This window comes from Sciurus carolinensis, chromosome 5 (genome assembly GCF_902686445.1).
Source record: "Sciurus carolinensis chromosome 5, mSciCar1.2, whole genome shotgun sequence".
In the NCBI taxonomy this organism is placed as follows: domain Eukaryota; kingdom Metazoa; phylum Chordata; class Mammalia; order Rodentia; family Sciuridae; genus Sciurus; species Sciurus carolinensis.
This window is the reverse complement of record NC_062217.1, coordinates 26,050,051-26,075,533: the sequence shown is the minus strand read 5'-3', so window position 1 is coordinate 26,075,533 and position 25,483 is coordinate 26,050,051. Positions and strand designations below refer to the sequence as shown.

Sequence of the window (25,483 nt, the reverse complement as noted above, 5' to 3'; positions counted from 1 at the left end):
GGACACCCTTTCAGCAGACTCCAGTACCACCCAGTACAGGGAGGGGAGAATGGGCTCCAGGTAGAGACCACTCCCTGAGATGGAAGCAGTTCCAGCAGACTGAGGAACAGAAAGACAACCAGCAGGGCTCCAGCATCCAAGGAGAAAAGGGTAGAGGGAGGTTGGGTTCCAGGGGTAGGCAGGGACAGGACACGCAGGGCTGGTAGTTCCTCGATGAGAGTGAGGATTACACGTTGGTAATAGAAGAAAACCCCTGGAAAGTCTCAAACCAGTGTTAACAAGAATTAAACTTTTAAGTCCTTCTGGTAGTTGTGTGAAAAATAGACTATGCATGGCAAGAATGTTTTCGAGGTCCAGGCATTGAGATTCAGTGGTGTCTTGGACCAGGGCTATAAACAGTGGATTGACGGGGTTCATTTCTCAGGCAAAGGCAACCTGTCTTGTGCATGAATTGGATGAGGAGGTGAGGGCCAGAGAGGAATCCAGAATGACACAGGCTATTGGTCTGAGTGGAAATAGTGGTGCCCTTTAAGGAGATGGGGAGACTAAAGAAGTCCAACTGGGGCAAACACAGAGCCTAAATCTTCCCTGACTTCATAACTCAATGAGTGTACATTTAGAAACTCTTCATTCACAAGTGAATTCTCCTCTGACCCACCATACTTAGGAGGGCCTTTCTGGATGTTGTCAATTACTATGAAAAATAAAAAATTCAGGACTGCTGAGTTTTGACAAGCCCTGTGGCACTTTAATGATGAATGATGAAATTCTACAGCACATGTTCATACTCTGACCATGTTCTACTTAAACAGTATTGAGATCTTCAAAGCATGAGTCCTCAGGACAGATGCTAGATACTGAGTGTGCCCTAGGGAAGCTGGGCCAAGCCTATAGATATGGTTTTCTCTCTCTGGATCTGAAAAGGGTTTTGTGGAAGGATGTGTAAGATGTGGCTATTATAAAGTGAAGAGTATTTTCTCACTGTTAGAGGTTTTGAATTCTTTGTAAAAAGATAAAAATTTCTTATGAAGGTGGTATTTTAAAGGGTACTTGCAGTTTACTCACTGTGGGTCAAGTTTTGGGAATATAGCTATCAGGCTGGGGGCTTACAGAGGTCTCAAGATCCCCAGATAGGAATCTGAAGAACTGCACTAAAGTCTCAACTCTTACTTTTCTCACTTAGAGTGTATGAAATAACTTACTGGTTGGGGATGTGGCTTAGTGATTGAGTACTTGCCTAGCATGTGGAAAGCCCTGGGTTAGATCCCAGGAGCTTCAATCAATCAATCAATCAATCCATAACATACCCTGGATCCTAAAGGGCAGAGTTTCCAGATAACAGGAGATTAGAAAGGGTAGGGGAAAAGTATAAGTCCAGGAAGGGAAGTAGTCAGATGAAAGGAGAATAGACAAGGCAAAAGCCAATGTTCCTGCCTGGGCCTCCAATCCAGGAGGGATAGACATGAGTCCTGGGGGCTCCTGCAAGTCCTCAGCCTGAGTCTCAACATCACATCTGTTAAGAGAAGAGGTTGGGCACCTCTTCTGTTCAGCCCCTCCTCTGTCCTTGCTTTCTATGGGTATCATCATAATGACTCAGGGTCACCCAGGAGGATTACATTATATCCACTGTTTCCTGCTATAGAAGATGGGAGGGGTTTCCATTTTAAAATATGATTTCCCTCCAAAATAGACCTCAAAAGAGAAAAGCTTCAATATAGGGAAAATGTTCTTTTTTTGCAGAATCACTCACCCACCAGAGATATGAGAAATCAGTAGTAATATCAATGCTTGGAATTTGCACGTGTTTTATAATGTAAAACATTCTTTAAGGGTTGGGGAGGTAGCTCAGTGGGTAGGTAGAGTGGTTCCCTAGCATCCGTGGCCCTGGGTTCTATCCCTAGTACGCAAAAAAAAAAAAAAAAAAAAAAAGTTATTTAAGACACAATATTAATTTGTTTAACCTTCACAGTATTTTGCTCTGATTTTGTAGAAGGGGAAATGGAAGCTTTGAGAAGGGAAGTAACTTGCCTAACATCAGATTCAATCCAGGTGTTCTGTATCTCAGTGCCACTCTTTTGAGCAATAATAATACTGTTATTCTGCCTTATATTATGGAAAAGGGGAAAACAAAGAAATATAAGGAAGAACTGATACAAAAATCCTGAAGATCTACTATAATCATTATACATTGTGCCAATTTTTGTGTTAAGATAAAAGCTGAGCATTTCAACAAATAGATAATAACTGATCCTGTGTGGGAATAAAACTACAAAGCTTATAAGTTACTTTCTTGGTCTGAGAGGAGATAATTACAAGAATTATTTATGGGGCAAAGGAGGAAAGAGGAAATGAATTTAAGAAGGTGGTTATAAGTTTTCGAAAAGAAAAAAAATGCTGTCCAAATAAGAACTAATAACACCACTGCCCATAAATAGGAAATGGCTTTGTGGGGAATGGTTTTGCATGGAGCCTCTCCTTCCTCTCCTGCAGGGTGATCTAGGCTTGCTGAGCTTTAAAAGCATCTTCGTGGCACCAACTCGGATAACACACTACCCAGGGGCCATTCTGAGACCCAGGCTTTGGAAAGAGCAAATAATGACTCCACATGGTTAACTGACTGTTTGCTACTTCTAATTTCTTTCTTTCTTTCTTTCTTTTTTTTCCTGTTTAAAGTGGCATCAAAAGCTGACCCTTTTAATTTTATCTCAAATCAATATTTGTTACATCAATTATCTAGGTAACATCATTTCCAAGTTCAACATCCCTTTTAGAAAAAGCCTTTAATAAGTCACTGGAAATTAAAAAGCATTTAATAAGTCACTGGAAATGGCTTAAAAAGAGGCAGGAGTTTCAGATCTGGATCCCTCTTCACTATGTGGAATTTACTCCACTGAGTCCTAAAACCTGAGCTTCTACCATCCAGTCATTTACTAAATTCCCATGTTTGCCCAAGAGGCAGACTTCCATGGTAGGTTTCTAACCTCGATCCTCTACCCCATAGTGTGGGTAGCCCCATTCCCTTTATTTGCTTCCAGGTGGGAGAGAGATCCAGTGATGCTAGATAATCCATTTTAATGCCCCTGATGGTAACAGGCTCATGGAGTTTCATTCCTCCTTCAGGTTGACCAACGCAATGCCCCCGGCTCTGGGTAGCCTGTGTTCTCCACAGCACTTGGGAGATACCTCTCTGAGGTTTGCCCAGCCTTGTGGTGGTATTTATTTGTCGTTCATTGGTTTACTGCCTTTACTTTTGCATGGAATGAAGGATTAATGTTTTAAATCTACAGAGTCTGATTTTAAGCATGAAAGGGGTAGATTTCTCCATCGACTCATCCCAGCCTCTCCTGCTACTTCCAGACACATCAGATGGATCCCAAAGAGCAAAGCAGGCCACCTCAAATTGTTTCTACCCTCTGATTTATAGTCATAGATGGGGAAGAAGCAAGGTGTTTAGACCATCAGCAAGAGCCCAGGAATGTCTCTACATTTATGAATTATTATAGTTTAGAAGATTAATAGACTGACCAGTGCTAATTAACACTGACTCCGGTGTTCATTCAACACAGTGGTCAGACTTCTGCTTGGCTGCTATGATGGTTTGGGTCTAAAATGTCCCTCAAAGTCTTGGTCCTTAATGCAGCAATATTTTGAGATAGGACTTTGGGGAAATGATTGAAATATGAGGGCGCTAACCTCATCAATGGACTAATCATCAATAGGCTAATCCATTGATGAGTTCAAAGCTTAATGGACTATTAAGAGGCCAAGGTGGAAGAAGTAGGTTACTGGGGGCATGTCCTGGAAGCATCTGTGCTGTCCCTGACCTCTTCCTTGCGTGCTCTCTGTGTTCTAGCTGCTAGGATGTGAGCTTCCTAGCATGACATCCTTCCGCCATGACATCCTGCCTCACCTCAGGCCCAGAAACAATGTAGCCAGCAGACCTCGGGCTGAAACCTCTGAAACCCTGAACCAAAATAAACCTTTCTTCATTTTAAGTTGTTCATCTCAGCTATTTTGTCACAGCAACTAAAAGTTGACACAGATGCCTTCATCTACGAGTTTCTATTAGTTAGCACACTTGCCAGCCAAGTGGGACATTTCCATAAATGTGCACTGATCTGAAATAAACCCAGAGTCACAAACTCTCAGTCTGCTGAGGAGCTAGGTGGAAGGCCCACTCTTCCTAGCAGTAGGCCTGTCTGAAACAGCAGTCTGGGACAGCAACACCCCCTTCCGGGTACCTGAGCACTCCCACCTTCAGATGGTGAGTTGTCTTGGCCGGTGAATTTATGTCTGCAGGGTGGATTTCACTCACTTGATACTTTTTTCTCCCTAAGATACATCTAGAATAAATGGCCTCCTCTGCTTTCATGGGGATATTGCATCTTTAGTAGTGGCTTTTCTGGCAGCCCTAGCTTCCTGCCACTATGCACACTGTTCTAATCCGCACAGTGTTCAAGACAGAATGGACCCTTAGAGAAGCACCCTTCAACTAGAACGTGAAGGTAATGCTACCTCTTAGAGTGGAGGTCAGGGTTAAGTGGATTCATGTTCCTGAAGCACCCAGCATCGGTGTCCAGCTGGCTGAAAGCCACCACTCACTGAGTCACTCTGATGGCCACGTACAAGACGTGATTAAAGAGCTTTAGAATGTGGGGCTAGGAAGAAGGGTGAGTTAGAGGAAAACAAAACAAAATTGAGGCCAGATGATGAATGGCACTGACCCCATTTTAGGACAGGACATGGGACTAGACACACAATTCCAAACAGGGACATGCAAAGATTACAAGTTGAAAGCAGTCTACACGATGACTGGGGTGAAGTGGATTAGCCAGGACACCTCCAGGCGAGCGTTTCTCCAAGTGTGTTGCTGAGCAGCGTTACTGCTCATTGGGTGACTTTCCTACTCCCTTAAGCCTCAGTTTCCTCATCTGTGAAATGCAACTTACACTAGAACTAACCTCCCAGGCTGCAGTCAGTTTTGAATGGAGTAACTCACAGTAAGTGCTTAGCTCAGTGCTGGTCTCTGAATCATTCAATCAATATTAACCTAAACACTTGCTGTTGATAGGGCGAAGACTAGGTACTGAGTGCTCACTGCACACGGATATCTGTTGAGTACTCTATGTAGAGAAGATTCTTGAACTTCACAAGACCTCTGTGAAATAGGCATGACTCTGACTTCATGTTCCCATTTTCCAGAAGAGGAACTTGAGCAGCAGAACCAAGTAACACAAATCTGTGTGAATCTCAAGTTTATGCTTGTTTACTGCCACATCATTCTGTCCTAAGCCAGTGGTTCTCACACTTAAGCATTCAGTGAACTCACAAGCAAACAGGGCTTGTTAAAAGACTGTTGGGCCCCATACCCAGAGTTTCTGATTCAGTAGTTTTGAGGTGAGACCCATGGAATCTGCACTTCCAAGCGCTGCTGCTGCTGCTGGTTCAAAGATCACACTCTGAGAACTACTGAGGTCAAGAAGCAAACACAGGGCTTCTTAAACTTTAATACAATGATTAGAAAGAAGAGCTTGTTAAAAATGCAGACATTGATTCGGGCTGTAATTAGCCCATGTTAAGCCTGGGTGGAGCCTGAGAGTCTGCATTCCAGACAAGCCCCGCCCCCGGTGATACTGAGGCTGCTGGTGAAGGCACCACGTTCCGCGTGGCAAGGCCCCAGGACTCAGTACTCAGCACTCAGACCCAGAGAGCCCTGCCTCCTCGGGTGTGCAGGAGACCCCAGCCTTTACCATTTGCAGCAGGAAAACTGTGAAAACAAAGCGCAGAGCCAGCGGTGTCAGCTATGGTCTGCGTGTGGTCTGAGGGCATTCCCCACTGGAGGGAGACTCGGTCCTCAGTGTGGTGGAATCTTTAAGAGGTGGAGTTTAATGGAGGTCCTCAGGGCGCCTCCTTCACTGAGGAAACTGAAGTCAGTAGGCACGAAGCTCTCCTGTTCCTCATTGTGAAGCTCAAAACTCAAAGTACTCCCATCAGGAAGGTGTGTCTTGTTCAAGGTGACTTCCTTCTTGGGGACTTCTCTGCACTCCTGTTTGCATATCCTCTTGTGTGTGTTTCCTGTGGCTCTTGGAGCGAATGACCACCAACTCTGTGGCTTCAAACAACTCAAGTGTATTATCTCACAGTCGTAAAGATTAGAAGTCCAAAATGGGTCTCACGAGGCTAAAATCAAGGTGCTCTGGAGACTGGCAGAATCCATCCTCTCACCCTCCCCAGCTTTTAGAGCTGCCCACATTCCTTGGCTTATGGCTTTTTCCTCCATCTTCAAGGCCAAGAGCACGAGTTTCTCAAATCATTCTCTGATCCCTGCTTCCACCGGCACATCCTCTTCTCTCTCTGAGCCTTCTTGTCATAAATACTCTTGTGATTCCACTAGACCCCAAAGCCTCATCTCCCATCTCTCCCCTCTCATCCTTAACTGGATCACACCTGCAAAGTCCTTCTGCCGCGAGCACGGGTTCTGGGGATCAGGATGGAAGCATTGCTCCACCTGCTGTGCCTTCTCGGCTTCTTCGGAGCCTCATCTATTGCTCTCTGGGGCTTCTTCCTTCCTGCCCTGGATAGTTCCCCTCCATTTTGCTTCCTCTTCATCACTGAGCTCCTCAGAAAATGAACACAAACCTACTGCGCTGCCTCCAATCCCTTCTCCTCCATCTGCTTTTCCAACCATTGCAATGAAGCAATAGCAATAGTGACATCAGCTCTGCCTTCTCAATATGTCTGGACTTGACCAGGTCTCCCCCTCACTGCCACCAGCCAGCTGCCGCCACCTCTCATCCTCTCTCACCCACATGACTGCAACAGCCCTCAGCTGTCCTCTCTGCTCCAGGCCTTGCTTCTGTACCGTGTAGTCTCAACACAGCAGCCAGTTTGGAACCTTGAGGCTATGGGTTGGTATGTTGCTGCTGTGCCTGGAGCTTCCCCTCACTCAGGATCAAGGCCAAGTCATCAGGCAGTTCACCAAGACCTGCCGCATCTGGAGCTGGTGGTCTCCAGACGTTGTCTATTAGAAATCTCCCTGTGTGACGAATGATCTCGCTGATAAGTGGATGATGACACATAATGGGGGCTGGGAGGGGGGCAAGAATGGAGGAAGGAGGGACTGTATAGAGGGAAAATAGGGGTGGGGAGTGGGGGAGGAAAGAATAACAGAATGAATCAAACACCGTTACCCTATGTAAATGTATGATTACGCAAATGGTATGCTGTTACTCCATGTACAAACAGAAACAACGTGTATCCCATTTGTTTACAATAAAAATAAATTAAAAAAAAAAAAAAAAGAAATCTCCCTGTGTTCACTCTGCTCTGGCTGCCTTTGCCTCTTTGCAATTTCTTGAACACTTTTATGGTTCTCAAAAGAGGGTCCCCACACCAGTAGCATCAACAACACTTGAAAAGTTGTTGAAATGTAAGTTCTTGAAACCACCTCCTTTCTACTAAATAGGAAACTCTGGGCTGGGACCTGGGTACCTGCCTTTGTAAAACCCCTCCAGGTGAGTGAGAACCACTGCTGCAGGCACATTCCCACCTCAGGGCCTTTGCACCTGCAGTTTCCTTCACATGGCAATCTCTTCTCCTGGCTCCCTCACCAGACACTGGGCTCCCTCTCTTTGGATCCAACTCTCATCCTCAGAGATCTTTCCAAGCTCAGAGATGTGAGCACCAGCAGATAGAGCCCTATCAGAAGTCTGAGATCCAGCTCTTCGAAATGCCTTAGTCAAGTTTCCCAGTCTTAATAATTCCAACTTCTTCCTGAGGATCCCAGCTGTTTGTTGCAGGTGCTACATTAACGATACTGTAGTTTATGTTTTGTCTTTCTAGTTGCCCAATTAATATTTCTTCATACAGGTTAGCATCCCTAACCCCAAATTCCAAAATCTGAAATGTTCTAAAATCTAATGCTTTTTGAATGCTCATAAGATGCCCCAGGTAAAAAGATTCTGTGTGGGACCTTGTGGGATAGGTTGCACTCAAAATGCAGGTGCACTGAAAACTGAAGGTATAAAATCACCTTCAGGCTATGTGTATAAGATGTATAAGAAACAGAAATAATTTCATAAATGAACTTCATGTTTAGACTTTGGTCTCGTCCCCAAAATACTACATTTTATATATATGCAAAAAAAAATCTGAAATCCAAAACATCTTTGATCCTAAGCATTTCTGAGAAGGGACATTCAACCTGTATTAGATTCTCCCTGGTGAAATAACTGGTGTGGTTTCTGCCTTTGAGACAGGGCCCACCATGGCAGATGCACTCCTGAGACCTTAACTCATGACCTATTATCCATTAAAAGTATGGGGTGTGTTCTTCCTTAACCTCCTCACTCTCCCAAATAGTCTTATCACTAGAGAAACTAGGTACATCATAAAAGCCAAGATGCCTTTGCCATAAAGTCTCTAAGAATGAATGAGAGAATGAGATGATTGGGGACCACCTTTGGCAAACATACTCCTGGGCCCTTGATCTGTCACTCATTGAAAGCATGGTGTGCACCCCACCTCCCACCATGAAATCTCTCAGCAGCAGCAACAGCTCAACCTTATCGAGAGGGCGAGATGTCTGTGCAGACAGGAGGGATACAGCAGTTGCTGGGGTAAGCTGACAGCCCATTCCTCAAGGACAGGGTGTTTCGTTCACTCTAGAAAACCAGTAAGGCTTTGGTCCTCCTGTTAAACAGTGCTGTCTCCCACCAGCTGAAGCCCGGGGTAAGCCTGGCCTGCATGTGTTCTCCATACTCGGTCAGTCTTGCTTCTATCACATCTGTGTCTGAGGATCCCATCTCTGGTGTCGGGCATGTTGGTGAACTTAGGGTTCCACATACAACTTGTAAACCAAACCAAATGCCATGTGTCCCATCCCTACCAATAAGATCAGTGACTAGCATGGAAGATTCCTTGTCGATTCAGCAGGCGTCTGTTGTATATACTTTGATGTACCATTTATTTGTCAATCTGTGTGTTGTGTTGGTCTGTACTTGTGTACACTGTGGGGATGCATCCTGGGATTGAGTGACATGTTATCTAAAAACAAAGCCCTTTAAAATGCCCCTGCCACCCCCAAGAAGCTGCCTGGTTTAGAAAATCACTAAAAAGAAGACAGAAAAGTAGAGAATATTGTTGCCATTTTTTTTCAGATTATTGATTTTTCTTCAGGCAGTGGAACTATAATAAGTATATGAATGTGCCTGTGAAGTTTTTTTATTAAGAAAAAAGTCAGTTCATCCCCTAACGAACGTGGCCTCTCAATAAATGCTGGACAAAGGTACAGAGGGACCACCATTCTCTCAGCCTTTCCTGGGCACCACGTGTCTCTGGCCCCAGCTGGTCATTATATTGCATATGAACTTCACAATTGCACAGTACCTGAGGACAGAGAACACACTTCCTAACATGACAGATGATGCTTTTTATGACTCATAGCTGCTAGGAGTAATTTAGGAAGAAGTAAGGTCTGGAGATAGAAAAGGAGGAGAAAATATTTGATAGAGTGGGAACAGAGACTTTTGCATTGAATCTTTGATGGGAAGAATAAACTGAGCAAAAGTAAACTTGGAAAAAATAAATAAACTTGGACCCAAACATCAAATGCCCTGCCGGTTAGAAAGAGAGCACAGAAAGCAAAAATGAGTGGCGGGTTCCTGGGCCTTTGGGGGCTGTCAGTCTCTGGGAGTAAGGAAGGACCAGCACATCCAGTCGTGATGTTGGGAACTATTATCACGTGAGTGGAGAAGCTAAGACTAAAACAAAACAGGAACTAAGCAGAGAGGTAGAGGGCTCATGGGGACACAGTGTGGAGTTGCATAATCCATGGATCAACTGCCTGCTGTACAACTTCTAGCCTTGGGCAAGTGAACAGCACGGTCCTCTGAGCCTCAACAGTCTCGCCTATGAAACAGGGATGATGTGACTTGACTTTCAGGGTCACTGTGAGAGGTAGAAACCATGTAAGGATACTCCCTGGTATTTCAGACATTTAGTAAATGGCAGCTTTGATTCTGAAAGAAACCAAAATATTTTTCTCCCAAATGTGAAGGATTGTTGAGCTAAGAGAATCAAAATGCAGGGGAGTGAGAATGTTTCCTCTCTGTTTGCCTGAAGCAGGACAGACATTTATAAGAAAAAAGGTCTCTCTACTCTCCCTTCCTTCCCTAAAGAGAGGGTGTAAATTCTCCTTCACAACCTTTATTAACTCAAAGGAGGTACCTGAAGAACGGGATCTGCGTGTAAACTTTACCCATGGGTTCATTCCCAGTATATTTTCTTTCCCACACTTTCCTGCCTTTAAACTGCTTTATCTTATTACTTCTTTAAAATTTATGGTTCTTTAAAGACATATACAAGCCAGACTCTAAGGCATTGCTCTGAGTTACTTTTCTCCTGTGTGATGTATGCACTGCACTTGTTAATAAACCTGCTTGTTTTTCTCTTGTTAATCCATTTTTTGGTTGTTGTTGCAGGAATCTATACCAACTATGAGCTTCTGAGGGTTTGGGAAAATTTATTATTTTCTCCCCTTCATTTATGAGTGCAATTCACATGGCCTGCAAACATCTGGTGAAAATCCCAGGCAAGGAGAGCCTGGGGCATCTCTCATAAGAAATGGGAGTAAGAATTCATGTAAATGTATGAAATGCCATAGACGTTATTTTCATTTAGTTTGCTGTATTGTTTTATTTTGGTGAATGCAAAAGATATATTTTAGAGTTTTTCTTTACAGCTCTGTTTTCCCAAATCAATTTCCTCATGTGCTGTTAAATTCCTCCAGTACAAGATCTTTCACACAAAGCATTTGGGAAAGTAACCTTCACTATTAAACATGGTCATTACCCTTGAGGGGCCCTGGTCTCATGGCAGGAAGGAGAATGGGATGGATACATGAAGGATGACAGAAGTGGGTCGTGTGCTCTACCAGTGTGCCATGGAAACACAGGAGAGCTGGGGGCAGGAACTTCTCTATGGAGAGGGAGGTGATGCAGACTCGAGCTTTCTAGGAAGCCTGCAGAGGTTGGGAGGTGAGCAGGAGAGAACAGGTCAGGAAGAGGCCACTAAGTCAGAAGAACTTCCATGGGGACTATGGGTGGGGAGCAGCAGGAGATATACCTGGGACCAGGTAGAGGGCAGTCCTAGCATGCCCTGCTGGAAACTTGAATTTTATTTATCCTATGAATGATGGAAAGCTACTGAAGCATCTCTCATATTTTAATTTTTAGTTTTGCAGTTAAAGAAAAATAAAATCCAGTTCACTATGAAAGTGAACACAATGAAAGTTCATTCCCATTCCCGGCCCCTGGCCCCTCCAGCCAGAGACAACTCCTGTTCCCCCTGAAGCAAACAAGTTTCTGGTTCCAAATGGGTTCTAACCAGAGTGGAGAAACAAGAGTTGCATTTCAAATAAATTCCCAACTGTAGAGGTGGGAGGATGCACTTGGGGGCAAGGATGGGGGCAAGGAGACCCGGGAAGAGGCTTTTGTAAAATGAAGGACTAAGTCACTATAGCAGTGAGGAGGAGAAAGCAGGATTAGGACACACTTTCAATACTAGCCACCAGGACTGGTGGCTTACTGGATAGGAAGTACCAGAAGGAAGGGTCCAGTGCAGGAAGACTCCCAGGTCACAGGAGGTCACTCTGAACTGTGATGCACCAGTAGAGCTACCAAGCTGTGGCTGAGCCTTTGGGTTGTCCCCCACATCTCCTTCCTTCTTTTATAAATAGTCCTCTTCAAGTTTTAACTGTCAAGGGTTCTTTTTCCAACTTCCCTGGCTGCTTTCTGAGACCATGTGACTCTGTTTGGACCGAAGTGATGTGAAGCAGTGAAATGTGATTCTTATAGGGAATCTCTAGCCCTTTACTTTCCTTCTTTCCCTTTCCCTCAGACTGAAATATGCCTTTTGTGTGTATCAGCCTCAACCACACTGATACGATAACATCCTGGGGAAGTTGGGGCCTTTGCAGAGCAGGACACGTGGACACACCTGGGTCTCTCTGCTTTGGACTCTGCCATCAGAAAAGAATACCTATCTTTTCTCCTCCATGTATTTGGGATCTAATTATCACAGAAGTTGACCTTGCACTTGCACTAATGTGGGCTTACAGGAGAAGTAGATTTGTTTTGTTTTGAGGTGGGGAATATGCGGTAGCTGGAAGAATTGTGCTGCTTGTGGTTCACAAGAGGTGAGCTCCAGAGAGATGCTGAGGATACAGAGGCAGACCTGGGAGGAACAGCTTAGAGGCAGTACTTGAAACCACAGATGTCACCAGAGAGATCATGGAAACTGTGAAGGAGGGAGGGCCCAGAGCAGCACCCAGGACTAACAAGGATCTGAAGGACAGATTATGTACTGCATCCTATGCTACAATCGTTTGCAGGCATGTGTCTTCCTACCTGATCATAAGTTCTCTGGGTTCATGGGTTACAATCTCTGAATGAAACACCTAGAATACATCCATGCAGCACAGGCATTGCAAATTATTTTAAGATAATTCTTAAAATACTTTATACCTTAGCAAATGGATTTGCTTTCTATTTTTCCATTTCATGAAGTTCATTCTGAAGTCAGTGTTCTGTTTTGTTTTATCTCATTAATTTTATTTTTGCAGAGCTGTGGGTCTCACATATGCTTGGCAAATGCTCTATCACTGAGTCACACTCCGGAGACACTTTCTTATCCTCTATTTCCAAAATTTGGGTCATTTAATACCCATTTCTATTGACTACTTTCCTCCTCGAGTATGGATGAATCCTTCTTTTCAATCTTTTTTAAAAAATTTTAAGTATGCCATGACGGGTGATACACTGCAGGGGGTTGTATTACCTTGTCTTCCAAGTGGTCAGTTTTGTTCTGTAAGGAAGGAATTCCCAGACTCTTGCACCCTCTCAGACTTGTCTTTGTTCTTTGCCAGGGTGGTTATCTTTTCACCTGTCTTTAGTCCTAGAAAGTCTTACTCTGGGTGGTGGTTCTGCTCCTAAACACTGGCCTTATTTAGGTCTGGACGGGTTGCATAAGAAGCTCTGTGCCATCTGCCACCCTGGCTGGGCTGGAATTACCGTCTCTGACACTGCGCTACCTCTGCTTCTATCAGCTCTCAGAGAGGCAGCAGCTGCCCTCTGCAGGCCTCTCTGCGTAAGTGCAGCCTATCCTTCTAGGAAAACCTGTAATTCCCCAACCTCCAAACCGCCAACCAAGCAAATTCCTGGGGCCCTTCTCTGCTCCGGTTACTCCTCTGCAACGCTAGTCTCACACTTTCTAGTCATTTCCAGTCACCTTCATTGCCCTGAATTCTGGTATTTGCTTCTTCAGCTCAGTAAGATGATGGCCACTGCTTGGAGCACCTGCTGGTCCCTGGTATAGAGAGTGGCCCGGGGAAAGACAGCTGGAGCTAACATAGGACTTATAATTAAGTTTCTCATTTCTTAAGGATAACAAGTCTAGGACATCTACTGTCCAATGCTTGGAAACAGTTGTCTGTCTCCTATATTCTGCCTGTTTCATAGTTGTATACCATGGGGCATTAAATCCAGTAGCAGTTAACTCTGTCGTGTCTGGAGGTGGAAGGCAGAGAGAATGGACAGTTGATAAAAGCTTCTAGCAAGCTTCCATCTCCTCCCATAGGGACCCCTGACTATTCACTGAAGGCCTAGAAAGAAAGGCTTATGGGATGGATGGCCAAGGCTATCTCAGTGAGATGTCATTAGCACACAATTGATCTTGGTCCACAGAGCAGCCTATCAGGACAATTTTGGTGATAGGTAGATCTGCCTATAAGGAGATACATTTCTCATTGTAAATTAATAAGTTGGCATTTTGATTATTTTCTACATTAGACTCCAGACACCTCTCCCAGAGCCATCATTCTGATGGGCTAAACTTTGACCACCCTCTTTATCATTTTTTTAAAAAGCAAACAGTTGTGTTAAGAAATCCTAAGATTTATTTTTTCCTTCCCCCTGTGATGCTGAGAATCTACCCCAGGGACTATGTTAGGCAAGCACTCTACCACCGAGCCACACCCTCAACTCTGGGACCTTTTAGATTTGATCAGATTCTCAGATTCATTTTTACAGAAACCTAGTAAATCTTGCATGGTTACCTGAAATGCAGAATTTGTCTAGTTATCATCTTCAGCAGAATTCACTTCCCAAAAACTGACTGTCTGACTGAAAAATTGCAATTTTTATCAAAAAGAGTCACCTGAATACTCTACAGGCATACACTACAATTTACATATTGTTTTGTTTGTATAAACTGCCAAACTTAGCAAATGGATGGTTAGTACCCTTGAATACCTGAATATGGCCCTGTGGCTCTTTGGGTGAATGAGAAAATTTCATACCACTATTAGACATGACAAGAAAAATCAAGTGCTAAAAAATCTGCCAAGAGAAAATCACTCGTTTTGTATTTCAAACTCTGACCCCTGCCTTTTATGCAAGTGACTTAAAAAGTTGCCCTACAACAGTCATACAGAAAACAAAACTGTCTTCACAATTTTTCCTATTTCCCAGTAGGAAAGCTAAGTCACCGATGTCATTAGTGCCATCTTTGAGAGGGATCAAATGAATGGAAGAATAATTTGTCATGGACACTTCCTTGAAACCTAGCTGTTGTGTCCTCAGAGCTTTTACTGGTCACATAATTGGGTTACAGATCCTCCTATGGACTCCCAGACTCCTATTACCTTACTATGCTGGATTTTGATTATAGTTATTCCTCTGTATTAGTGGGGGTTGGTTCCAGAATCCCCCAAGGATACCAAAATCTGCAGCTCAAGTCCCTGATAGAAAATGGCATAGAATTTGCATAGAACTTATGCAATCCTCCCTTATATTTTAAATAATCGCCAGATTACTTATAATACCCAATACAATGTAAACGCAATGAAAATAGTTGTTAAAGTGTATTGTTTAGGGAATAATGACAGAAAAAAATATTGTCAGTACAGATCCATTTTTTGCATGCATGTGCATAATTATGACAGACGTAATTTTTCCGAGATATTTTTGATCCTCTGTTGATTGAATGTGTAGATGTGGAATCCATGGATACCGAGAGCTGATTCTACCTGCTTCTGTGTCTGTCTTGCCAATACATAGGCACTGCTGGAGGGCAGAGCCTTTGTTACACCCCTCCCTTCCTCCTGGCATAGTGAAGGGAATCCATGTGCAAGAGAAACTTGCAAGTGGGAGTCAATTATGTTTGCATAATTTGTATGTGATAGCAATTTATAACATGCATTTTGCAAAACTGTTCTCCAGCAACATTCAAGTTAAATCTATAATACATTGTGTCTTTTCCTTGCTATTTATTATCTTCCTCCAGATACTATGTAGCTCTTATAACACCAAGGCAGTCTGGTATGGTCATGGTGGAAGGAGATAAGGAGCCTGCTGTGTTATTCTTCATAGTTACATGATTTGAGGTTTGCTTCAACTCTCTGTAGTCTGGATTTATTTTCTGTTAAAATGGTGGTGGTATTAACTACTGAACCTTCTTTTTATAAAGTTTTTGTTAGGATCAAATGAAATAATGTATATGAAAGGGTTTTGTAAATTATACTCCACTATTTATGTATTATATTTCTGAGTACCAGCTGGCTCCACATCTTGAGAGGCTGTTTATCCCATGGCGGTTGGCTTGGGGGCAGCCACTGGTATCTGATTTCTCTAGTCAATCAGTTCAAGTTTGTTAAGAATCAGTCTGAAGACTATTTTGTTTGATTATTTATTTATTTATTTATTTATTTATTTATTTATTTATTTATTTTATTTTGTGATACTGGGGTTTGAACCCAGGTCTCACTTGTACATTCTACCACTGAGCTATATCCTAGCCCTAAACCTGCAGGCTTCAAAATACTAACATTAAATATTAACATATATGAGAAAGCAAAATTATCTCTATTCATAAAAGACTAAATATGTTAGAAGGTAACAGAACATCTCCCACACAAAATAACTAGAATTTGCTATGCATATAGATGTAACCGGATTTTATAAATATCAAAAAATGTGTTGCTGCCAACTGGAATAAATCATTGCCTCAAAGAAAGTGTAGTAGTTTTGTGGAATTGTAGCTGATAATGTATTTTCCATGGCAACCAAATGCAGTCTCTGGTACATTTAAGGGAGTTGGCAGTTTTGATATTACTGTGCATGGGTAAGCACCTGTTTGGGAGAGAAACTAAAATGACTTAGGAAAATTACATTTACTAGAATAAAATTTAATTATGGAAGCTGACATCATTTGAATTTTTCCCTGCTTAGAACAGATACCATTTTCTATAAGAAGGGCAGGATTCCCAGACCTAGTTATGCTGGATGGTCCATCTTGCAATGAAATCAGTATATTGGAACTATATTGTCACACTCAAATTTTTGACAGTGGACTAGACCTTCTAGATCAAAATCTTTTTTCAAATAACCCTCCCCACTGCACCATCTGATTACCCATGACAGTGCTTAGTATATTTTGGGTGCCCTCTCAAATTCTGAGCAAATTGAGTAAGATTCAACTTTGCTGATTAGAGAATTTTGCATCCCACAAATTTTGGCATGTTGTGTTTATATTTTCATTCAATTTGACATATTTTCTAATTTACCCTGTAGCTCCCTCTTTGACCCATGTGTTGGTTTAAAGTATGTTTTAGGGCTGGGAGTGTGGCTCAATGGTACAGTACTTGCCTAGCATGCACAAAGCCCTAGATTCAATCACCAGCACTGCAAATAAAATAAAATAAAATAAAATAAAATAAAAGTATGTTGCTTAATTTCCAAATACTTGCATCTTTCTCACGTACTTTCAAGATATTGATTGATAAATTGTGTTATATCAAAAACATTTGGTATGATTTAAATTCTTATATGTTTGTTGAGGTTTGTTTTATAGACTATTTTGCTGAATGTTTCATGTGCATTTGGAAAGATTCTCCTGGAGTTGGATGGGATGTTGCAGAAATGTAAGTTAGGTTAAGTTGGTAGTGTAGTTCAGATCTTCAGTATCCTACTGATGTTATGCCTGTGTGTTCTATTGCTACTGAGAGAGGAATGCTGAATTCTGTAGTCATAATTGAGGACTTGTCTATTTTACCTTCAGTGTTACAAGTTTTTGTTTAATGTGTTTTGAAGCTCTTTTGTTAGGTACATAGATATATACTTTTGTCTTTTTGACAAATTTATAACTATCAAAAGTTAGAAAATGCATTATGCAATGTCTGTTTTCACCTTTGGTAATATTTCTGGGTCTAAAATCTGCTTGGTACGATTTGAATATAGATACTCGAATTTTATATTGATAGTCTCATATCTCTTCCCCACCTTTTTACAGTACATTATGTCTTTCAATCCGAATAGATTTCTTTATGCAGCACATAATAACTTAATCTTTCTCTTTATACAAGCTGAAACTGTCTTTAAAGTGTGCTTAGAAGAGACATTTTATAAATCATAAAATGTTTAATAGTATTATAATCCTATGGTTGGCTTTTTGTTGTTGTTATTGTGTAGTTGACGTCTTGCTGTCTGCAGTTTAACTCAGTTGTTTTAAAGTTGGGAGAGGGAGGGAAAATATCACCTAAAATTTCAGAGAATCCACACCTAATGAGCCCACACTAGTCTTCCAAACCCTCTTCCAGGTCCTTTGCTGGCTCCCACCTTGAGGAATAGCACGATTATCTTACTGTCAAGGCAGCTGGGTGGTGATGACACAGGCCGCCGGCACACTTTCTCCCCTTCTCCCCCAGTAATAGGATAATATTTGGACAATGTCGAGAAAAAGCAAAAAGCACATTTCCTAATCTTGGTTGTTTGCCTTGTGACTCAGTTCTGTCTCATGATGTAACGTGAAGTGTAGTTGCTAGAACTTTCCCCAAGTGGAGCTGATCCACACTCTCTGCATCTCGCTCATTCCTTCCTACATCCTGCTGCCTGGAATATAGACATGATGACCACAGCAACAACTGCACGTGGGACCAGGAGGAGGAGGGCCTCCCTCCAGGGTTGGTAGGACAGTGAGCTGTAAGAAGCCTGGGTCCCCTGAGGACTGAGGAGCAGAGCCACCCTAGGTGGTCACTCCTGCTTTATGTAACAGGAAGATGAACAGCTACCTTGCTTAAGTTACCACTGTTTTGGGACTTGGGTATTTGTAGGGGAACCTAATCCTAATGGACACAGGTTAGGACCAATTATCATCACACTGTCTTATATAATTACGTTTTTCTTTTCTTTTTTTTTTTGCACCAGAACTTGAACCCAAGGGCACCTACCACTCAGCTTGAACTACATCCTCAGCCCATTTTATATTTTATTTTGATCAAAGTTCTTGCTAAATTGCTGAGATTGACCCTGAACTTGCGACCCTCCTGACTCAGCCTCCTGAGTTGCTGGGATTACAGATGAGTGCCACCACACCCCAGTTACATTTCAACAAGACTTTGGTCAGGTTGGGAGAGCATCAGGGGTCAGACAGGCATGCCAGCCAGAAGACTCCATTTGCACCAAGTGCTGCGCTGCATGACTTTCTGTCTGATGGAGTTGATCTAGTTAATAGTTTGTTTATTTGGATTCGTTGCCCCTGCTGGTGGTGAACAAATGATCCTCTTGTGATCCTCTTGTCTCAGCCTCTCAAGTGACTGGGACTACAGATGGGCCCCAGCCCAGCTCCATATCGATTTTTAATGCTGAGGCTTCTAGCAAGGCAGGAACAATGAGCTGATGTCATTCTCTTTCAGGTTTGCAGACAGAAAACCCTAAACATCCACTTGATGGCAGCAAACAGAACTTGAGGCATGAACTCTCCAGAGGAAATAATCTGCCTCTAGGAAGCACATCTCTTATCAATCTATCAAGGGTTATATTTTCAAAACTACATTTTCTGGAAAAATTGTAAATGCAATTTAAAAAGTCAAATGTTAATGTCCTGTCAGCATGCTTGAATGAAATTAAGCAAATTAGCTACAGAGGAACCAGTTTAAACAGCTCTATTTGACTTTAAAAAGAATCTATGACAGTCCGTCACTCAAAGGGTCAAAATCCTCCCGTGTGCTCTATAAACTGAGGGCACTGTGGTAACCTAGAGGCTTGGTGCCATTTTTCAGTTTCAGGTCTTTCAGTTCATGAACTGTACTTTTGTATGCACCAATAGACTCTTAGAATTCTATCTTGGTTTGATTTAACTTTTTTTATGCCAAGGAACCCTGTCCCCAAGGAAGTAAAACATAACACAGATGATGGCAAATTCAGCCACTCCACAGGGACTCTACTCTTGGAGCACAAATGACTTCATTCCAAACCACGCCCTGATACATAATTAGATATTATGTGCGTCTTCTCAGTTGTGTGTGCATGAGTGAATGAGTCAGTGAGAGAGAGATTTAATTTCCTTTTTTACAAGCCAAGCCTAGCCACATGGAGATTAAATCCACCATAATATTTTATCTGGATTTACAGAAGAAATATCAAGGACATTTTACAGGCACATGGATTTAGAATACATATGAAATCCTCTCAAAATTATTGATCCATGCTTTTGAGAATATACTCCCTAGAAAATAACGCAAGAGGAAAACAGGAATTTGCAAACACTGCAGTTGCTATTGCATGACAGAAAAAAATTGGTAAAAATCCAAATACTCAAAAGGAGAGAAGCTTGTTCTAGTTTGTCAGCACTATAGAATGTTTTATGACTATGAAATAACAAGTATGAAAACTTTGATGCATGAAAACAGGATGGGAAAATGATAAATAGCAATTTTCTTTGCTGGGATGTGCCGACTAGGCTGTGCCTGAAAATGACGGTGGCACCCGTTGGTACAGGGCACGTTCACTGGGGTGGCAGAGTCAGCAGGTGCGTAGTAATTGTGCTCTCTTTCCTCGCCTGCAGGCCTCTGTCTATGTCTTTGTCAATATACCAGGCCCATCTTAGCACCTCTTCTTGGGGTCTCAATTATAAATCTTGTAAGGGTCTCAGCTCAGTCTTGCTCTCCATAGAACCCCCAGTACACAGCACCAGGTCAAGCTAACCTGCAGAGTCGTGTTTTGTGCAAATTAGAAAAAAAAAATTTGCTTCCTGAGTGCTCAAAAAATATTTGTGCAATGAATGAATGGACTGAGATGAAGGACAACTACGTTTTTTTTCTTGGTGCTCTTTACAGATACCATAGCTCTATCCAAGGTCTTTGAATAAGTCTGTTGACCAGTCTCTAAAATGTGAAGGAACAGGCCAAGGTCACTATGATCCCCATCAGCTCTAAAATGCTGTCACTTCTGTGCCTGCTACATGCAAGGTGCTCAGAGCCTCTTTCAATGAAACCATTCTCCACAACTGTAGCACCTTGTCTAGGGTTGGAAAAATATATTTCTTTCCCAACACAATCTCCTAAAACCCTGGGAATTTCCTGAGTGATGGGGTATCTTATGTAATCGTGCATTCCTTTGAAGACACATGAATCTTGTGCTAATGGAACTTCAGGTGGGGCTCCTAGACAGCCTCAGGATGGGGATGGTCACCAGAAGTAACTAGTGACTAGAGGGGTTGGAAATTTCAACCCACCCACTGGTTTCCACAAAGTGGGGAGGCTGGAGACACAGTGATAAAAACTCTAAAACAGTAAGATTCAGAGAACTTCTGGGTTGATGGACACATCAAGGGGCTGGGAAGGTGATACCCTCCAGAGAGGGCCTGTGAACTCCGCATGCCCCCATCTCACATACCTTGCCTGTGCTCCCTTCTGGTGAATCATGGAACCCGAGGAGGGGGCTGGAGGAAGCTCTATGTGTTTATGGCCAGTTGGTGAGAACTATGGGTGTCTCCTGGGACCTAAGTCCCAGGAGTCTGAAGTGGGGGCCATGTTGTGGAATTGAGTCCTTAACCTGTGGGGTCTGCACCAACTCTGGGTAGTTAAGAGTCAGCATTAAATGGAATGGGTGGACACCCAACTGGTCTCAGAGCATTGTTTGTTGATGTGGAAAATTCTACCTCTCCCTCACATCTGGTGTCGGAAACATCACTCTGGGGATGTTCTTGAAGTTTACCTGTAAACAATTGCGGATGAATTCCTACTTAGCAAGTATCAGGAATGTTTTATCAGTATGGAATGAAGCATCTCCAAGTCCTCCCAGTAGAGGGGAATTGGCAAACTATAGACCTGAAGATTCTGTTCCACGGTAAATGTTACCAAAGAGAAAATCTTGTAAATGTGACCTGTCAGCAAAGCCAACAGGGAAATACTCCCTATGGTTAGCTACCTTGTTCCTGACCCTCTCCTTCAGTGTGTTCACTGATTCTCAGACTTCACTGTACTTCATAAATACCTGGGGTATTAAAAAAAAAAAAAAAAAAAAAAAAAAAAAAGAAGCCGAGGCCTCCCTCTCAAATACTTATGGTAGACCCAAGTGTAGGTCTTTATTTTGATTCTGTTGTCTGGGTGGCATTCCAGGTGACTCTAATGCTCATCAGGGCTCAAAGCCTTTGGCTGAATTTACTCACCTCGAGGGTGTGGACGACTGATGGGTACTTACTAGCAGATATTGGTGGAATTTAGAGCAGCAGTTAATGGGGTATGAGAAAGTCGAAGCAGAAAGCTTTAGATTTGCAGGACAGGCCAGTCCTGTTCTGGAATCTGTAATAAATATGCCTGAACGATTCTGACTTTTGGCAGCTTCTACCTTTCTTCTATGTCTGAATTCACAGTTTTTAGAAATTACTTTTCCCCAGACTCTTTCTACATGCTCCTACTTCCAGTGACTCCCATCAGACTAGCTAATAAGAGGTGGTCCTAAGGGTAGGGCTGCTGCTAAGGGCCTGGTGCTAACCTGGTCTTCCTCTGGATCATTCAGCAGTGAGGTGTATCAACTTCATTCTCTTATTCCAGGAAACACAGTGCAGGTGGAGACTCCAGAATTTATGGATTTCACAGTTGACAGTGTCTCCCCACATTCCCTGTATGCCCCCTCACATATGCAATATGGACAGTGCATTGGAAACTTGCTCATGAAGTGTCCTTGGGACAGATGCTGGGCAGAAGGGACCAGGTGTGCTGACAGGGCCTTCTGCCCTGCCTCCACTAGCTTTCTTTATTTGGCAGATAAATTTTGGTTCTATTCTTAGCACTAATGCAGAAAACAAATGACTTAAAAAAAATGTAATCCTTGAGAAATCCTGGTTGCATTTAGAAGTTTCCAGAAATGCAGAGGGCTGTAGCATTGTACTTGGCACACTAAACCCAGATGTATCAGTTGCACATACCTAGATCCAGAGTTTGCCTGTGGGAGAGCAGAAACCTCTCTAGGGAGGAATACATTCTATTCTTTCCCAAGATAGAGGAGAATTTTGTACTCTATTTTCAGATTCAAGGTGCTATAGTTACGAGAGTCACCTTTGCTGAGTGCCACATCAGCATTTTCTTCTGTAATTGATTTTCCATTTTATTACAAGGAACCCAGAAGACAGGGAGGCCAACCAAGTCCCCCTATGAAGCCCATGCTTGGAATCACCAGTCCTAGAACCATCTACAAATTCATCCATTTCATGAAGAAACATACTCAGAGGCTGGCTTATAGCATTTCAGGGTTATGAACTTGGTATCCCTCAATGGAAAACTTCAGAGAAAATCTATGAAGCCAATGTTTCCCTGTCACTCCCTAAGTTAATACCATCATGCCTTGCTCAAAGAGGAACAGAAGATGGCAGGAGGTGTAATTCACATGGGTCAGGACTGTACACTTTTCTGCATGAACCAAGGAACCAATAATCATGAGCTAAATTCAGTCCCTGAGACTCTCAAGTCCACCCTTTCTTATTATTTTTTTATTTATTTATTTTTTAGTACTGAGGATTGAACCCAAGGGAGCTTAACCACTGAGCCACATCCCTAGTCCTTTGTGTGTGTGTGTATGTGTGTGTGTGTGTGTATGTGTGTGTGTGTGTGTGTCTACATTTTGAGACAAATCACACTAAGTTGCTTAGGGCCTCCCTAAGTTGCTGAGGCTGGTTTTGCACATGTGATCCTCCTATCTTGGCCTCCCAAATCACTGGGATTACAGGCGTGTGCCACTGCACCTGGCTGACCCAGCCATCTTCATCCTCAACTCTCTTAACCACTAAGGATGGAAGAAGAACCCTAAGCCTGTGCTTCCAAAGCTCTGTGCTGGGGTACCCTAAGCAAACTTAGGGTTAACTGCAGCAAACTCACAGGGGCATTGTGGGGTGTCTTAAAATCCAACGGTTACACATCAATGCTGGGTCATTGTTGGTCCTCCAGGAACCCTTAGTTCACGGTGTGACATTAGCTCAACACTAGCTCACACTTCATTCCTTTTGATGATACCTAATCTTTGTGCAGCTGAGGTGTTGGATGTTGCTGTGATAAAAAGCACGGAGTGCCAAACTGTGAAACAGGAACTGCTTCTAAAGTTTGCAGGGCCCAACAGCCCACACATACCACTAGCAAGCAATCATGGCTTCCATATGAAATGGAAGTAAAATTCTTTTCTTTCAATTTATGCTCGGTTTTCAAAATGGCACTTAAGTAGTTAGGACAGAGACACTGAAGTCACCTAGATCTATCTACTTGGTCAATGGAGCTGTACGTATTTATTTGGCCTTGAGAATCTCAAAAAACTTTATAGAGACCTTGGTTCATAGAGGAGCCACCTGCTCAGGTGAGCTGTTCCCAGGACCACACCAGAAGGAGAAGAAAAGCTCACTGGTAAAGAGAATAAAAGCAGGCCAATGGGAAGAGCCCATGATTATTTCACATTTGTTGATTGACTCCTGGGAGTCATAGGTGGTCAAGAAAGAAAATGAGATCAAGAAGTGAGAACATGCAAATACCCCATCTAGTCCCTGGGCTAGAGGGAAAGCCCATTCCTCCTCACATCCTCTCATCGGTAGCTCTCAGGGCTCTGCCTGAACTAAACCATTCCACTGGTCAAAGATTAGTCATTTCAACAGGAATCCTCCTAGTTTTGACCCAAACAGATCTGTGTTTTTGATCTTGTTCTAGTTTACAGGGTATTTCATGGCAGGGTATGTATGGTGGTGGAAGCCATGTAACATCTGCACACAGTAGGCAGCCCCGCATACTATCAGAGGTGCCTAGATGGAGGGGTGCTTGTCACAGCCAACAACGCAGACTGACGGATGTGTTGCCATCTGTGAGTAGCAGTCAAGGCGTGATTAGTTCCACTGCTAACTGTTACGAGGCTGTCTTTATAACAACAGACACGTCAACATTATGGCTCCCCACAAGGCCTCGGCAGCCCACCGCTGCGCTGGGTAAGACCCTTCGTTCGTTCAGGCAGGTTTGCACTGGCTTATTACAGGAGACATAATTACTTTTGTTACACATTCACAGGAATCAGGAAAAGACATTCTTTATGGTCCTCATTGTTAATGCCCTACTTACCAACTTCATCCCTGATGTTTGCAAGCTCGATTGACAGCTCTTTTTCTTTCACAAGGGCACTTTCATTCTGAAAAAACAAAATGGATACCGAGAGTCCCCTAGTTTTATGCTAAATAAGTACTTTCACATGTTTAATTAATGAATCTTATTAAGCAAATATTTATAAGTCCAGCCTTTAAGGAGATAATTTTTCTCATTATATAAGCATATAAAAACTTACAAAGCCAAGTCTGACTCATTCATTTGTATTCATTCAAATGACAAAGCTTGCAATATAATATTAATAACACCCATGGTTGTGTTTTTCTGTTACCCTCTTGTAAATCATCCTGCCACAATTTGCTGCACATCTGTGTTCTACAGATTATTAAACTGTCATATATTATTATATGCTGCTAACTCCTATCACTAGTTGAGATTTTTGACCTTGAAAAAGTTCATGTTGTCACTCTCTGAGGGGCAAAGACTTATTTTACCATCGTCCCCTTAAACTTACCCTTTTGTCCACACCTGGTTAGCTACCTAATAAATAAAGGCAACCAGAGCAGAAGCTTTGACTTCAAACATTAACCCTTGGAATAAGATCAGCAACAGTACTTAAGGTTTCCACGTTTTTTGTTCCACTATTGTATCAGTAGAAGGGACGAGAGGAAATCACACACTGCAAATATTGCTTAGTGCAAAGAATGCCATTTGCAATTCATTGACCACTAAGTTGTTTTCACATCAAATATTTCCTATGACACACAATAGAGAAATAGTTGAAGATATGCTGAAAGTGTGATCTAGGTTACTGAGTCACCATAGAGAGTTTATTATGACTTTATTCCTAAATAATACCACTAATATTAGGAATGCTGACAATAAGTCAGAGATACTAACCCCTCGAAGAAAATCTGTCACTCTATAGAATGTAATCCCAAAGCAAGTTGATTTTCAGAGAGAAAATTTTGGCTAAAATGTAGACCAAATACCTAGTGCAAATATGATCAGGACCTTGTGAATATTTGCTTTGCATGTTCAATGTCCCCCAAAGGCCCATGTGGTGCTGTTGGGAAA

General features: G+C 42.6%; 1 protein-coding gene across 4 annotated transcripts in view; it reads right to left on the bottom strand.

Annotated features, from left to right (window-relative positions):
• Window positions 1-25,483, bottom strand: part of Mtus2 (microtubule associated scaffold protein 2) — a 380,442-nt gene that overhangs the window by 28,580 nt on the left and 326,379 nt on the right. For 3 of the 4 annotated variants that reach the window (XM_047553964.1, XM_047553965.1, XM_047553966.1), the window contains one exon: window positions 24,425-24,491. The exons of the other annotated variant lie outside the window; for it this stretch is intronic. In XM_047553964.1, coding sequence (XP_047409920.1) covers window positions 24,425-24,491 — 67 coding nt within the window. The remainder of the gene's footprint in view (window positions 1-24,424; window positions 24,492-25,483) is intronic. 4 annotated transcript variants of the gene reach the window in all.